At 40.7% G+C, this 12,809-nt stretch overlaps 2 protein-coding genes across 3 annotated transcripts; one reads left to right on the plus strand and one right to left on the minus strand.

Annotated features, from left to right (window-relative positions):
- The first annotated feature begins 4,467 nt into the window (after positions 1-4,467).
- Positions 4,468-7,772, plus strand: fosl1a (FOS like 1, AP-1 transcription factor subunit a). 2 transcript variants are annotated; one of them, XM_026144177.2, is made up of 4 exons: positions 4,468-4,809; positions 5,132-5,389; positions 6,269-6,376; positions 6,487-7,772. In XM_026144177.2, the coding sequence occupies exons 1-4, from the start codon at positions 4,696-4,698 to the stop codon at positions 7,039-7,041; spliced, it is 1,035 nt and encodes a 344-aa protein (XP_025999962.2). In that variant the 5' UTR covers positions 4,468-4,695; the 3' UTR covers positions 7,042-7,772. The 2 variants fall into 2 exon arrangements, with proteins under 2 accessions (XP_025999962.2, XP_025999973.2); XM_026144188.2 differs by having other exon boundaries at positions 4,550-4,809; positions 5,135-5,389.
- A 1,472-nt stretch (positions 7,773-9,244) lies between these two features.
- ccdc85b (coiled-coil domain containing 85B) lies at positions 9,245-11,709 on the minus strand. Its single transcript, XM_026144202.2, has one exon. It carries the CDS (start codon positions 10,993-10,995, stop codon positions 10,393-10,395), a length of 603 nt encoding a protein of 200 aa, XP_025999987.1. The 5' UTR covers positions 10,996-11,709; the 3' UTR covers positions 9,245-10,392.
- Positions 11,710-12,809: the final 1,100 nt, after the last annotated feature.

The raw sequence follows: 12,809 nt of genomic DNA on the forward strand, positions 1-12,809 counted from the left end.
TCAATTCAGAATGTTACCAAGCCTGGTATATTCACTGAAGAAGCCACTGACTACTATGACTAAAATGTATGTACAGGTATTTGTTATACTTCATTTCTGATGTGTCAGATGTGGTTGTTTGGTTGTTGGGAATTTTTGGAGCAGTTTCAATAGCATCACTGCTATAAACTGAGTCATTGCTTCATGGCTATTAGTTACTCACTTATTAAGATGATCTCATTAAATGCAAGCCAAACATTTGTTGGGGTTTTTCAAATTGCACTTGGGCTGATATTAAGAAAACTGTGATTCATTGTATTTTAGATTCTTCAAAGTTATTTGTTTTTAACTTTTAGTCTAACAGCTGCTGCTAACAAAATATGTGCGTTACCTTTTCTGTTAGCCTTGCTCCTTTTTTACAACCCACTTTGATCCTAAGTGGGCTGCATCACTAAAACTATCACTTAATAACCTCTTTTCTTTTTCAAAAATAACTCCAAATCATTCATCATCGAGAGGTTTGAACATGAATTATTTGAACCATTTGCTTAAGGACAAAATACAATGTAAAGTCCCAAATTTTAAGCCTTCCTCATCTGCAGTTTTCTCATTTTCTAAAAACACTAAGTGGCCTACTTTAGATCCCTTGGCAGGCCAGAGGTTTGATACTCTTCACCCAAAACTAGGCGCATCAAACTACTTAGTTCCTGGGCAGCATGTAGCCTAATTTGATCCTAAATGGGTTTGATCTCCTAATTGGCTTAAAAAAAAACCCAAATAAACTCCAAATTGTTTGTCTTACTTTTTGTGCAAAAAGGTTTAAGTGTATCATGAATTTCTAATAAACTGTTGAGTCATAGAAAATGGAAAATGAACAGAATGAAATGTCTTCATCTAATCTCAGTTACATGACAGGAACTCTTCTGTCATGTAATCCATTCCTAAGGACATAAAAACAAAAGTACAAAAGCCCTCTTTCTGTTCCAGGGCAGCATAACCGGGTTAAGGAGTTAGATATTTTTCCACTTGGATCAGCTGCACCAACATACTTTTATTTTCACTAACAGATTTTTTTTTTTGCCAGTAGTCCTTAATCTTTTAATAGTTAATTATATTTGCTACATAGCCACCCATTTCATACCGCTTATCAGCTTTCTTACCACTTACTTTGTACTTTAAATATTAATCTTTTGATTTTCTATTTAAAATTTCAGGCTTACAACACAGAAAAAAAGAATATTCCTAACTATTTTCACAGCAAGAAATTTGCATTAGTGTTATATTTATATCCACTCACATCTTTATTTGAGACCTGAGACAGTGGCTGGCACTGTCAATACTGTCCTGGCACACGCATGGCACGATTACGGTAAGATAATCTGCTTCATACTGCGTGATCATAAATTAAATGGGTGTAAAATGCAACATCTTTTGAATCAAATAAATTGAAGTTGCATGACAGTAGCGTTATACTTTGTGAAGCACGTATGTGGGATGTGTGTGTGTGGGATGTGTGTGTGGGTGGGTGGGTGTGGATATTGTTTTTTTTTCAGGATGAGTAAATTGAAATGGAATCTACACTTCCCCCCTCTCCCCTCTTGCCCCTAACTTTTAGAGGGGAAAAGTTGAGTAAAACTGAAACCAACAGGCTTCACTCACACTAAGAATAAAAAATGTTACATCAAAGCACTACTTCCATTCTTTACACTGATGTTTATCTATTTCATAAATAAACCAGACTTGTCTTGATAAAATAACAAAAAACAAACAAACAAAACAAACAACTTCCAGCTGATGAATGAAGGTGTAATCAGCCAGAAAAAAGAAGTTCAGACAAGTTGTGGCATGTCCCAGCAGAGTTACTGCAGGTGTGTCATCACTGCATTCCTGAAGCTTTAGTCATGACGCTCACGTTTATCCTACTGTCCCATATGACACCATAAACAGTGATTTCTGTCTTTATTATTACAGGGTGTAGTTTCAAAAATCTGAAACATTACGCTCATTGAAATGTGTCATTGAGCAACAGGTATTGAATCTGTAAAATGTCTGGCTGTTTCAGCTTTTGTTCACAGACTGTTGGTAAAATGAAATTTGAATCCAAACTTCAATGTTCAGTGTCTTTCTCTCACTCTTTTCTCTTGGCCACAGAAACACACGCATACTTTTTCTTTTTTCTCCCCAAAACACACCTTTTCAAGTAGACAGCTATCTGTCTTTGTAATTAACCTCGAAAAATACTGATCCTGGAGCAAGCACTGGTAATATGAGAAACTGATGCAACAGTCAGCAGCCGGGAACTCTGTCCCCAGGGACTGCAAGGTCAGCAGCTGCTGGGACATGCTACGTTTACCAGCTCTACACCATGTATTTCTTTTTAAAATCTTTACTAGCTAGAGATAGACATAGACTTTATTTGATCGCACACTGGAGAAGTTCATTTGTGACAGCAGTACAAGGGCCAGGAAGAAAAAGTAAATTAATTAAAAGTGAATAATTTTTTTCAAATTTGTGCATAAAATGGGGGCTGTAACAGTCTGCTGCTAAAGGAGCTGCTCAGGGCATCCACAGTGCCATGCGATGCAGGGGGAGGGTAACTTGGCTAACGTCCTCCTCTTACTCACCTCCTCTAAGGCATCTAGGAGACTGTCCAGACCCTCTATGCCAGTCTGTTAAGCTGTTTCCTACTATATTATCCTTTTAAGTAAAAAAACAGAAGTTCAAATGTGTGGTGAAGTAAGTAAGCAAGCAGTTTTTTGCCGTTTGACTGACTCATATCCACAAGCATGCATGCACACTGATGTGGTTAGAAAAGTGAGAGTGGCAGCCAAAAAAGTGCCGCCAACTAACCCCATAGGATACATGACACATTTCAAATATATTTATATATAAGATATAAAAATGTGTTTCACTTATCAGAAAATTTATAGCTTACAGTTGTGTGTTATTAAGATGACAGCAGTAGGGTTTACCCCTGTTGTGTAAAGGTTTCTGTCATAGAGTTTTTGTTTTGTTGTTGTTAGGGTTATTTTTTAGGTAGCATCCTTAAACTGTTACTGAATATGCTTAAATTATGTTCAAATAACTTCTAGAAACTTGTCTAATCTATCTTCAAGGATATTGAAGGATTTCAGTTGAAAAATGTGCTGTTTGAATCCCCATGAGGTGTAAGAACTCAGTTTATACAAGTGGAAATAGAGTAGTACATAACATATAAAAAAACAAAAAAAAAACATCAACCAAAAAAGTGTAAAATCAAGTTAAATTATCTTAAACAAAAGGAATCTGAGAGATCATTACAGAAAAAATAAAGTGCAAGTATTAATTTACATTGAGTTTAATGATAAAACAGTTTTATTAATCTCCTGTTCCACCACATCCCAAAGGTGCTCTATTGGATTCAGATCTGCTGACTGGGGAAACCATTTGAATACAGTGAACTCATGTTCAGAAGAATAGTTTGTGGTGATTTGAGCTTTGTGACGAGGTGCATTATTCTGCTTGAAGAAGCCATCAGAAGATGAGTACGCTGGTCAGGGATGGGATGGACTTGGTCAGCAACAACACTCACTACTATACTGTGGTGTTTATATGATGTTCAGTTAGAAAATATCACCCACATCATTACACCAGTATCAGTAGCAGCAGGCTGGACTGATTTAATCCACCTATCCATTAGTGTTCTCCTGGTTGTCCATGTCACTGGGTCAGCAGTCTAAGCAGAGATGCCTAGACCTCTCCACAGCCACCTCTAGCTCTTCTGGGGGAACAGTGAGGTGTTCCCAAGCCCATGGGAACATGGAACAAGACATGATTTCCTAGCCCAAGAAAATTACCAAGAGGTATACAAGAACCACCTGCTCCTTAGCCTATCTCTAATGGAGATAAGGCGGGGAGTTATGTCACACTGATACTTTTAGTCACTGTTTCATGTTTGTTTCTAAACAGAAATGTCTTAAACTTTCCATAATCCCTGGAAATAGAGGTGCACATCAATAAAAATAGATCAGTGTTTTTTTAAGTGTGAAAAAACAGATTGCTCAGGGTTTCTCACTGAGCAATCTGTTTGCGTGTGTGTGTGTTTTTTTCAAACTTCAACCCTTAACTGGTTACCCTTGTACTGATAACATGTACAAATTTCACTGCAGTATAAACAAAGAGTCTCCGTGCTTTGGCTTTCAGTTATAAAGTCTACCCAGTGCTTTAAGCCTCCTCCAGATAAGAGAAATCACTACAGCGCCAGTTTCAGAGCACGAGGTGTGGGCTGTCTTTGAGAGGAATCCCTGTACTAGTCTCTGGAGGAAACTCTCACCAAATATGGTAAATGACGTCACGACACGTGGAGAATTTCGTGAGAGGTTCCAGACAACACTATTTCCCGTAAGTACAGAGGGGCGTGGTGTGCATATACTGCTGCTTAAAGAGTTTACAACCTCACGATCATTCCCAGACTTCCGATCCTGGATGTACGACTGAGGACTACCGTGAGCGCTGAAAGTTGTTTTCGAAGGTTTTTGGACGACTGGGGAAAAAACAAGGAGATATTTCTTTCCTCGCTCCCCCTTGAAGACTTCTTTGGACTCTACCGAATACGCAAGTCGGTGGGCTTGCCCCCTATTTGAATTAAAACACAAGACTCAACCACTTAGTTTCGTGAGAACGGAAGATTATATAGCCACAGCTGGATTCAGTTTTCTTTTCACTGAGAAAGAGAGGATGTATCGAAACTTTGGGAGTCAAGAAAGAGGCAACCCACCGTACACAGGCACCTCTGGGACAAACCCTGCTTCCCTTGGAAACACCAGCACTTCAGCCACACATCAGGAGCAGGTAGGTGTGCTGTCACTGACTGAACTGGGTAAAAGGTTAGGGGTCAAATAAGAACAATACGGTTAAAGTTTTGAGAAATAACTAAAAATGTTCTAGCTAACATTAAGGAATACAAATTTAAAGCTGTTAAATCATCACACTGTAATTTAGTTTAGTTGTACAAGTAATAGATAAAAAATAATAATATTTATAATAATGGTTATATAATAGTTACGCAATAATATTAGTTTACACTTTTAATCCTGCACTTGTTACTTATCGTGAATATTTCATTATATAAAATCTTCTTCTTTCAAACTGTTTATTTTTCTTTTTTCCCTAGAAGTTTACAATGGCAGGGGCCAGTCAGTTTATCCCCAGCCTCAATGCCATCACAAGCAACCAGGACCTCCAGTGGCTGGTCCAGCCCTCTCTCATGCATCCACCAGGCCCTTCGCGATCACCAGTACCTCCTTACCCAGTCCACCCAGGGGCGAGGCCACTGGTTCCACCACCTTCCCAGTCTCACCTTCTCAGGACAGGGGTCATAAGAACTTCTGCAAACAGCCCATCTTCAACAAGGCGCAGGAATGATGAACATGTAAGCACATAGCTCACAAATGATTGTGGGTTTTTTGTTTTTCCACTAAGAAACAAGTGAATGAGCCCTCTTGGAAGTTGCATTCTCCCTCGAGGGAATGTGGTGTGGATGCTGAGGTGTGGAGTGTGGCTCAATCACTTTTGTGTAATCAGTGCGTAATGTCCTGTAATTCTCTGTGACACAATAGTGCCACTTCCTCTAGATGTATGGAGAAATAGGAAGAAAATCTAAAGATATGTTTTTTAAATCTTTTTCTCAGCACTGGAGTTAAACACACACTGTTGTATTCTCCTTTGTTTTTTTACTGAGTTTTTGTTGACAGTAAAATTAACAGGTGATTATCAGTTTTTTCTTACTATAGAAACATCACTCCATTCAAAGTAACTTTACATTTGACTTCCAACACACAGTATAATTCTGTACGTTTCCCCAGGCACGCTTTGGCACACATCCTCGTCATAAAGTTGTAAATTCATTGAACAGGAAGTGGACTGTCATGTGACTCATAGGGGCAAGTCATGTTCTGTGACTCACACCTGAGTCACTTTAGGGGTCTGAGCGTGACTCATCACCCCGAAAGGGCGGGAAATGTTGGATTAACTGCAATTATTCAGTAGAATGTTGGATGAAGTCAGAATTCGGGTGTTACAAAGGCACAAAAGCCCAGACGCTTTTCAACCCTGCAGCTGCCATGGCTGTGATGAGTCAGTGTGCACACATGGTGGGAGTATTTCACCTGTGTCATGCTGCCTGTGGTGGAATTTCACTGTGCATGTGATGTTTTGAAATTAGCTGTTTGCCTAAAACAAGCCGGATTAATCCAGTTCAGGAGTTTAGGCCGCCTTCATGTTTTGTAGTAATTTTTCTTCTCCTCTTCAGTTATCTCGGGAAGAAGTCGAAAGGCGCAGAGTAAGAAGGGAGAGGAATAAACTGGCAGCAGCAAAGTGTCGCAATCGGAGACGGGAGCTGACAGATTCCCTGCAAACTGTGAGTGATCTTTAATATAATAGTATATGTAATATGTAATATGTTAATATGTAAGGTGTTGGTCTCAGTCAGGCATGAATGAATCAAACTCTGTCTTTCTCCTGCTGTAGGAGACAGACATGCTGGAGGATGAAAAGTCCCGCTTGCAGAAGGAAATAGCTGAACTACAAAAGGAGAAAGAGAAGCTTGAACTGGTCTTGGAAGCTCACCGACCCATTTGCAAAATAGAGGACTCTGATTCGGATTCTGACTCAGGTCCATCCATTTCCTCTTTGGCAGCCATCAAACTAGAGCCAGCGGACTCCTGCAGTCCTGGACCCTCAATCAAACCACCCATAAAGCTGGAGAAGCCCAGACCAAGGATAACTATCCCCACAAAGCCTGTAACATCAACCACCTCTGCTGTTGCTACTGAATCAGAGTCACTCCACACCCCAGTTCTCTCCACGCCCTCTATCATGTCCTTCACAGCTGGCACAGTTTTCACCTACCCCTCTGCCTCTTTAGACACCAGTGCCTCCAGCACATCCCACGTTACATCACACCAGGGAAGTGTCCAGCAGTCTCAGGCCCCACAGCCCTGTGGGATAGCTCATCGCCGCAGCAGCAGCAGCGGTGACCAGTCGGATCACTCCCTGCACTCACCAACCATCCTCTCACTGTAATCGACGGCCCTGCCTTCCTGGCAATACACTAAGTTTGATTTCAGCGCAGTCACAGTGCAGGATGTCAAGGAAATGTGATGGAAGTGAAAACGACGGCTCTTATCATTTCGAAACGAGCAACGTGCAGCTGCTCGATTTCTTTAGAAAGTTGATGCTTTTCTTAGATAATATGCAAATCTGTGGCATTATTAGAAGACGAATGTTACACTTTTTTTAGTTTTTATAAGAATATAAAGTCTTTATATTTCTAATTTTCAGAGTTATAAAATAAGAATGAGTGTGTTTGAGGTTTATTGCGAAAGCACTGCATGCAGACTATATTCTCTAATTATACAAACGTTGTACACATAACTGTGATAACTCCATTTAATCATATATTATTAGATATAATACATTATAATGTTCCCTTTGATGAGTTACTATATTGTTACAGTGTGTTGTGAAAGTCCTCAAAAAGGGAAACGGAGTGCTTAAACTAACAGGTCCATATTTATGCGTGGACCCTTTCAGAACCCTAATATTATCTTTATACAAATTACTGACCACTAAGGCTGGGCCATAGGAGTTATTATAAATGATATAATCACATATTTATTATGGAGAATATAATATATTTTTTGGTACTGTTTATGTTTTCTGTTAAAATGAACTGTTTGGAGGGCAGTGCCTTAAATTTGTCTTTGTTTGAAAAAAACCAGATAATAAAGAACAAAGGTGTGTGCAAAGAGAAATGGTGTACAGTTATTGGCAAAATAAGCAAGAGACTGTGACTGAAAATCATCTGAAAAACAGCAGATTACTCAGAGTCGATTGTCTGGATCATTCGAAATGTGTGAAAGAGATTCAGAAATGTAAATGAGACGTGACAACGCGACTGAAATGAGGATTCGATTCATTGATCAGTTGCCTGATTGAAGTTTAATGTTCTAGTAATTTCTTTTTAATTGAGCAGTAATGCTGAATATTCTCCAGGCGCAGCAGTGGTGGAGTCAGACAGTTTTATACACTTTTTTTTTTTTAACTTAGACTGGGATGAAACACAAATTGATGGAAAGTTGTCTTTAGGTCAAAACTAAAATTTTTGAGTTGCTTCTTTCCACCATCAACATTTTTCTGCCATCCGAAGACAAAATTTTGGTTTATCTCAAAATATCAACTCAAATTTTTTGGTAATAACACAGCATTTTTACTTATAGATGAAAAAATTGTTCATTTATTTATTATTTTTTAAGTGGCAGAAATAGGTTTTCACACATGTAGACATGTACACTGTGAAGACTCGTATACAGTCACATTTTAAATCATTTTAAAAGAAATATGCAATGGTTGTTAATTTAATTATTTTTTAACTGTTGATAAACATTAATTGATTGTTAAGATTATACCCAGCTGTGTCTGATTACTTCTTAACTCCTATGATTATGTGCGAAGAACCCCCCAATAAGCTTCATTATTGGTTCTGGGGGCAGTGCCACCCCAGACCCCTGCCTGGCTCCGCCCCTGGACTGCAGCTTCTCCAGGTTTCTGTGGTCTTTGATCTTAACATCTTCAGACTGTTGATCAGAAAAAATCCAATACTTTGAAGACATTACCCTTTGACTCTGGGTGTTAAGGCCATACTTCATATCAGTTAATTGAGAAAATACCTGACACAGTAATAAATACAGAATTAATCATTAGTGGCAGCGAGTAAGAGAGTTTGATTACTGCACCATGCGCTGACAAACTCTGCTGGCCACTCTCTGACCCTCCACTCTCAACACTGTGGCCTCTGTTACCCTAAAATGAAGTGAATCTCTTGCTAATACATACACGGCTCAGAGAGCATTGAATTGCTAAAATGGGATGAGCGAGGCAGAGAGGCGGAGATGGAACAAGAGTCAGATTGAGAGCTGGAGAGCACGAGGGAGAAAAAATCTGTATGTACGCTGCTGTCAAAGGACGTCTGTGCATCACTAAGTGGGTAAAAGCATCACCCCCCTCCACCCCCATCAGCTCTCCAGACTGTGCAAATAGGGCTCCAAAAATAAAACTGATGAATATCCATAACGTCAGTCAGTGTGGCATGAAGGCAGCATCAATCAAGCGCAGTTGGTTCAGACACGAAGGTCAGAACAAATGCAGAAATCAATTTGTCGTGTGTGTCATGTTAAATGCATGTTTTCTGCAAGGCAAATACACAAAGAAAGGTCAGAACAGCCCCGAGTGTCATAGCCACTGTATTTAAAGCTTTTCAGTGCACTACGAGCATAGCCCACCAATAAACAGCTAACAACAAAATAAACCTCTTGTAATCCAGGTGCTATGGTTTAAACTGAAACTGGTTAGTAAAGCTAGTTAATACAGACAAATCAAGATTAAAGAAGGGCTGAAGTTAAGTTTGCTCCTAATGTTACAGATTAAATACAAAGCATGAGTTACAGAAGAAGAAGCTAACAAATCTTATGATAATTCAGCAACAACTTCATTTAAAAAAAACAAAGACAAGAAGAAAAAAAAAGAATTTAAACAGCTCGGCTTAAACAGAATAAAAATCAACCAAAACTTGTAGACCTTCCAGTTTGATACAAAGAGTTTTCCAGTTGAATTTTAAAAATAGTGACAGAACTTATTTTTCAGTTCAGCTCTGCGTGAGGTCCAACAACATCTACCATGCCTGATCCAAAGTGAGTGTGTAGGTCTGCACGTGTTACATTATTCTCAGCAGCCCCACCCCTCAGGAAACCTAAAGGGCCTTCACGTCAGGCTGCTTCACAGGCTTTGTTACAAATGGTGACAATCATCATGCACACATGGCACTCCAATCCTGTCCTGAGGAAGCGAGAGTGCATAAAATATTACACATCATTAGCAAAAAAAGCAATTATCAAATAGTTTCCTTTGTTTCAGTGCTATTGGAATTCAGAGGACTAAATATGGCTCGAAACTGGATTGAAATGAATCTTTAGATCTGTGTTTTCAAGATCCAAGATAACGCTGTCCAGTGCAATTGAGAAAAAGGCTTCTACCAGTGTAGGCTAATCCAGTGCATGAGATAAATTTATATATGTGACCCACTTTTTTGGTCCCATTTTTTCTCAACAACAGACCACTGAAAAAGGAGAATTTTCAGGAGAATCTTTAGAAAAAACACTGTAAAATTTAGACATGTTATCATCTGGCAAACATCTAATAAATGTCTTTGTAAAGTCCTGAAATGTGGAAAGAGTCTCAAGTCTAGTGGCACACAAATCTTTGCAGCATTCAGAAAGCCCTAATGCTTTTTTTTTTTAATCCTCCAGATTAATTTGTACTATCTGACAGAGCACCTTTGTCTCCCTCCAGTCCTCAGCTGCTGACACACACCTGCCATCAGTCATCAGGTGAGCACACCAGGTGAAGCTGGTCTGGGCTTCCCACGCTGCCTGTGCTTGAGCTCCCATCTCCCAGGTCCCGGGCCACCATGCAGGGCAGATTCAGCTCGGTGGAACCTCCTGGACTGGAGTCACTCCTGCTCACACACTCCTCTTCCAGGACCAGGCACAGCTCCTTCAGGTCCAGATTCTCCTTCACCAGCCCGTCCTGCATGCGCTCCAGGTCAGCGAGCTTTTTCAAGTACCCGCCCAGGTCCTCCCGCATCACTTTGGCTGCGTGATGCCCGAACAGCTGCCATTCCCGGGCCAGCTTCTTCACTTTGAGCCGGTCGTCGTCTAGGAAGCAGCACAGGTCCCGCAGCTCCGTGTTCTCCTCCTGCAGGCGCTGATTGATGACTTTCAGTTCCCTGATTTCGAGGAGGTGTCCCTGCAGCTGTTTATTTACCTCTTTGATAAGCCGACCGCGCTGGATCAGAGCCGATATTTTCTCTGACTCCTCTTTACGCAACCGGCTCACCAGCTCCTCTTTGGAGCACGCCAGCAAGTCCTCGTCAGACATCTTTGACAGTTCTCTGTTTATTATCTCACCTTCGCTACCCATTTTTTCTTCTTTCAGTAAAAAACGACACCTATGGGTACCTGAGAATCTATTAAAAGCGCTGAGATGTGGCTATATTTAATGCTCAACACATGCATCCGCTGTAATCCAGATGTAATGTATTTGATCACCGGAGGTAAAATCAAGGCAGAAACATGTGGTGTCTTTATTTAGATTGTCTTTATCTCCAAGGCTGTGACTTCAGTCCCTTTTTGTGCTGTTCTCCGTGGATAACGCCTTAATGAGGTCGTGTGTGAAAAACGCACCGCAAGCCCCTATTAATGTCAATCTGTCATCCTCTCAGCAGCAGGCTGCTTTCTCCAAAGGCCTCCGGGAGCACAGCAGCCCTTATTTCTCCTCCCCGCGCAGTTTTTTTTTTTGAAGGCAACAGCCGCTCCGTGGGCTTTTCTGGACAAAGGCCCGGTAAGTCCACGGAGGCTTGACCAAGCACACCCTGCAGATGTTGTGATTTCTACACCGCTGGCATCGTCTCATCGGGCTGTGCTTGTCTCGCCTCAGCTGAATGAACTCCGGTGGCTGCAGGAGTCCGCACGGCGCAGCAGCTTTACCCCCCTTTTTCTTTAAAAAAGATTCATTGTTTAGATAAAAAAATAAATAACAAACAAAGCTCACCGCTCAAAATATGTACATCATCATCTGTGCTCATCCTCCGGAGATGGACTGTTACCACAACAATGTCCGCCTCCGCCACTTTCACGGCTGTGACTCCGCTAAGCAGCGAGCTGCGTGTGAAGCTGGAGCTCTGACGGAGACCAGTACAAGCAGCCTTCAAAATAAAAGCTTCAGATTGTTGTTTTTAAGAAAAGAACTGTCACAAATGTTGCTTTGAGAGCACCGCTGAACTAGATTATATATTTGTAACGAGTGACGCCTTTTAGTTTTGGTCGCGTTTTAGTGAAGCCGCGATGCTCAGCAGAGATGCTTTTATTTTGTAGAGGTTTTAAAGGAAACTTTACTGCTTTATCAGGATTTGTAACTTGGCAAATTTCCTTAGATAAGCTAGTAATCAGAACTGTTTGTGGTTTTCTCTGATGTTCGCAGTGTGGCAATTCCACATTGCGTTATTTGAGCCTGTTTTGTAGCCGTAAATGGCAACATTTAATAATCTAAAGCTCTGTGGTTCATCTAATTCCACTCTAAATAACGAGATTTGACATGGAAGATCCTCTCTCCACGCGCTCCCTCAATGAGGAACGTGTGCGCCCCCATTTGGATTCAAACCCATTTTTTTTATTTCTTTATTTTATTGTATTTTTCTTTTCTTTTTTCTTATCCTTTTCATGCTATGAAACCAAAACAAGTTGGAAATGTATGAAGGAAATTGATAGGAAAAGCCTGTGTAAACCCACTTCCTTCGGTTTTTCCTGTTCATTAGAATGATCTCATCCTCAAAAACCAGATACATGTCTATGACAGTGGAGTGCATGAGTGACTCCTGGTTGTACTTGTTACTTTTCAAAGAACATTGGCGGAAAGTGTGACTGCAGACCCTTTTTTTCCATGGGTTTATGCTGAGGCATTCAGCCACATCCTTCCGCCCTCTGTCCCACCTCCATTGTTTCACTGAGGCCACAACAATGTAGGGTGTTAACCGCGCAAGGGGGATCTGGGGATGGAATCAGGGTGTCATGTGAGGTTAGAAATGAGAGTGTTGATGCGCAGCAGGAGAGTCGACAAAAAAGGCGTGTTTGGCTGATTCGTTTTCACCCTCCCGTGTTGTGATTTTTCTTTTTTGAAGGACACATGCAGAAACACAGAAAGGGAGGGCGAGGAGAGGGATTTACGGGGATTTATTT

This window comes from Astatotilapia calliptera, chromosome 2 (genome assembly GCF_964374335.1).
Source record: "Astatotilapia calliptera chromosome 2, fAstCal68.1, whole genome shotgun sequence".
NCBI lineage: Eukaryota > Metazoa > Chordata > Actinopteri > Cichliformes > Cichlidae > Astatotilapia > Astatotilapia calliptera.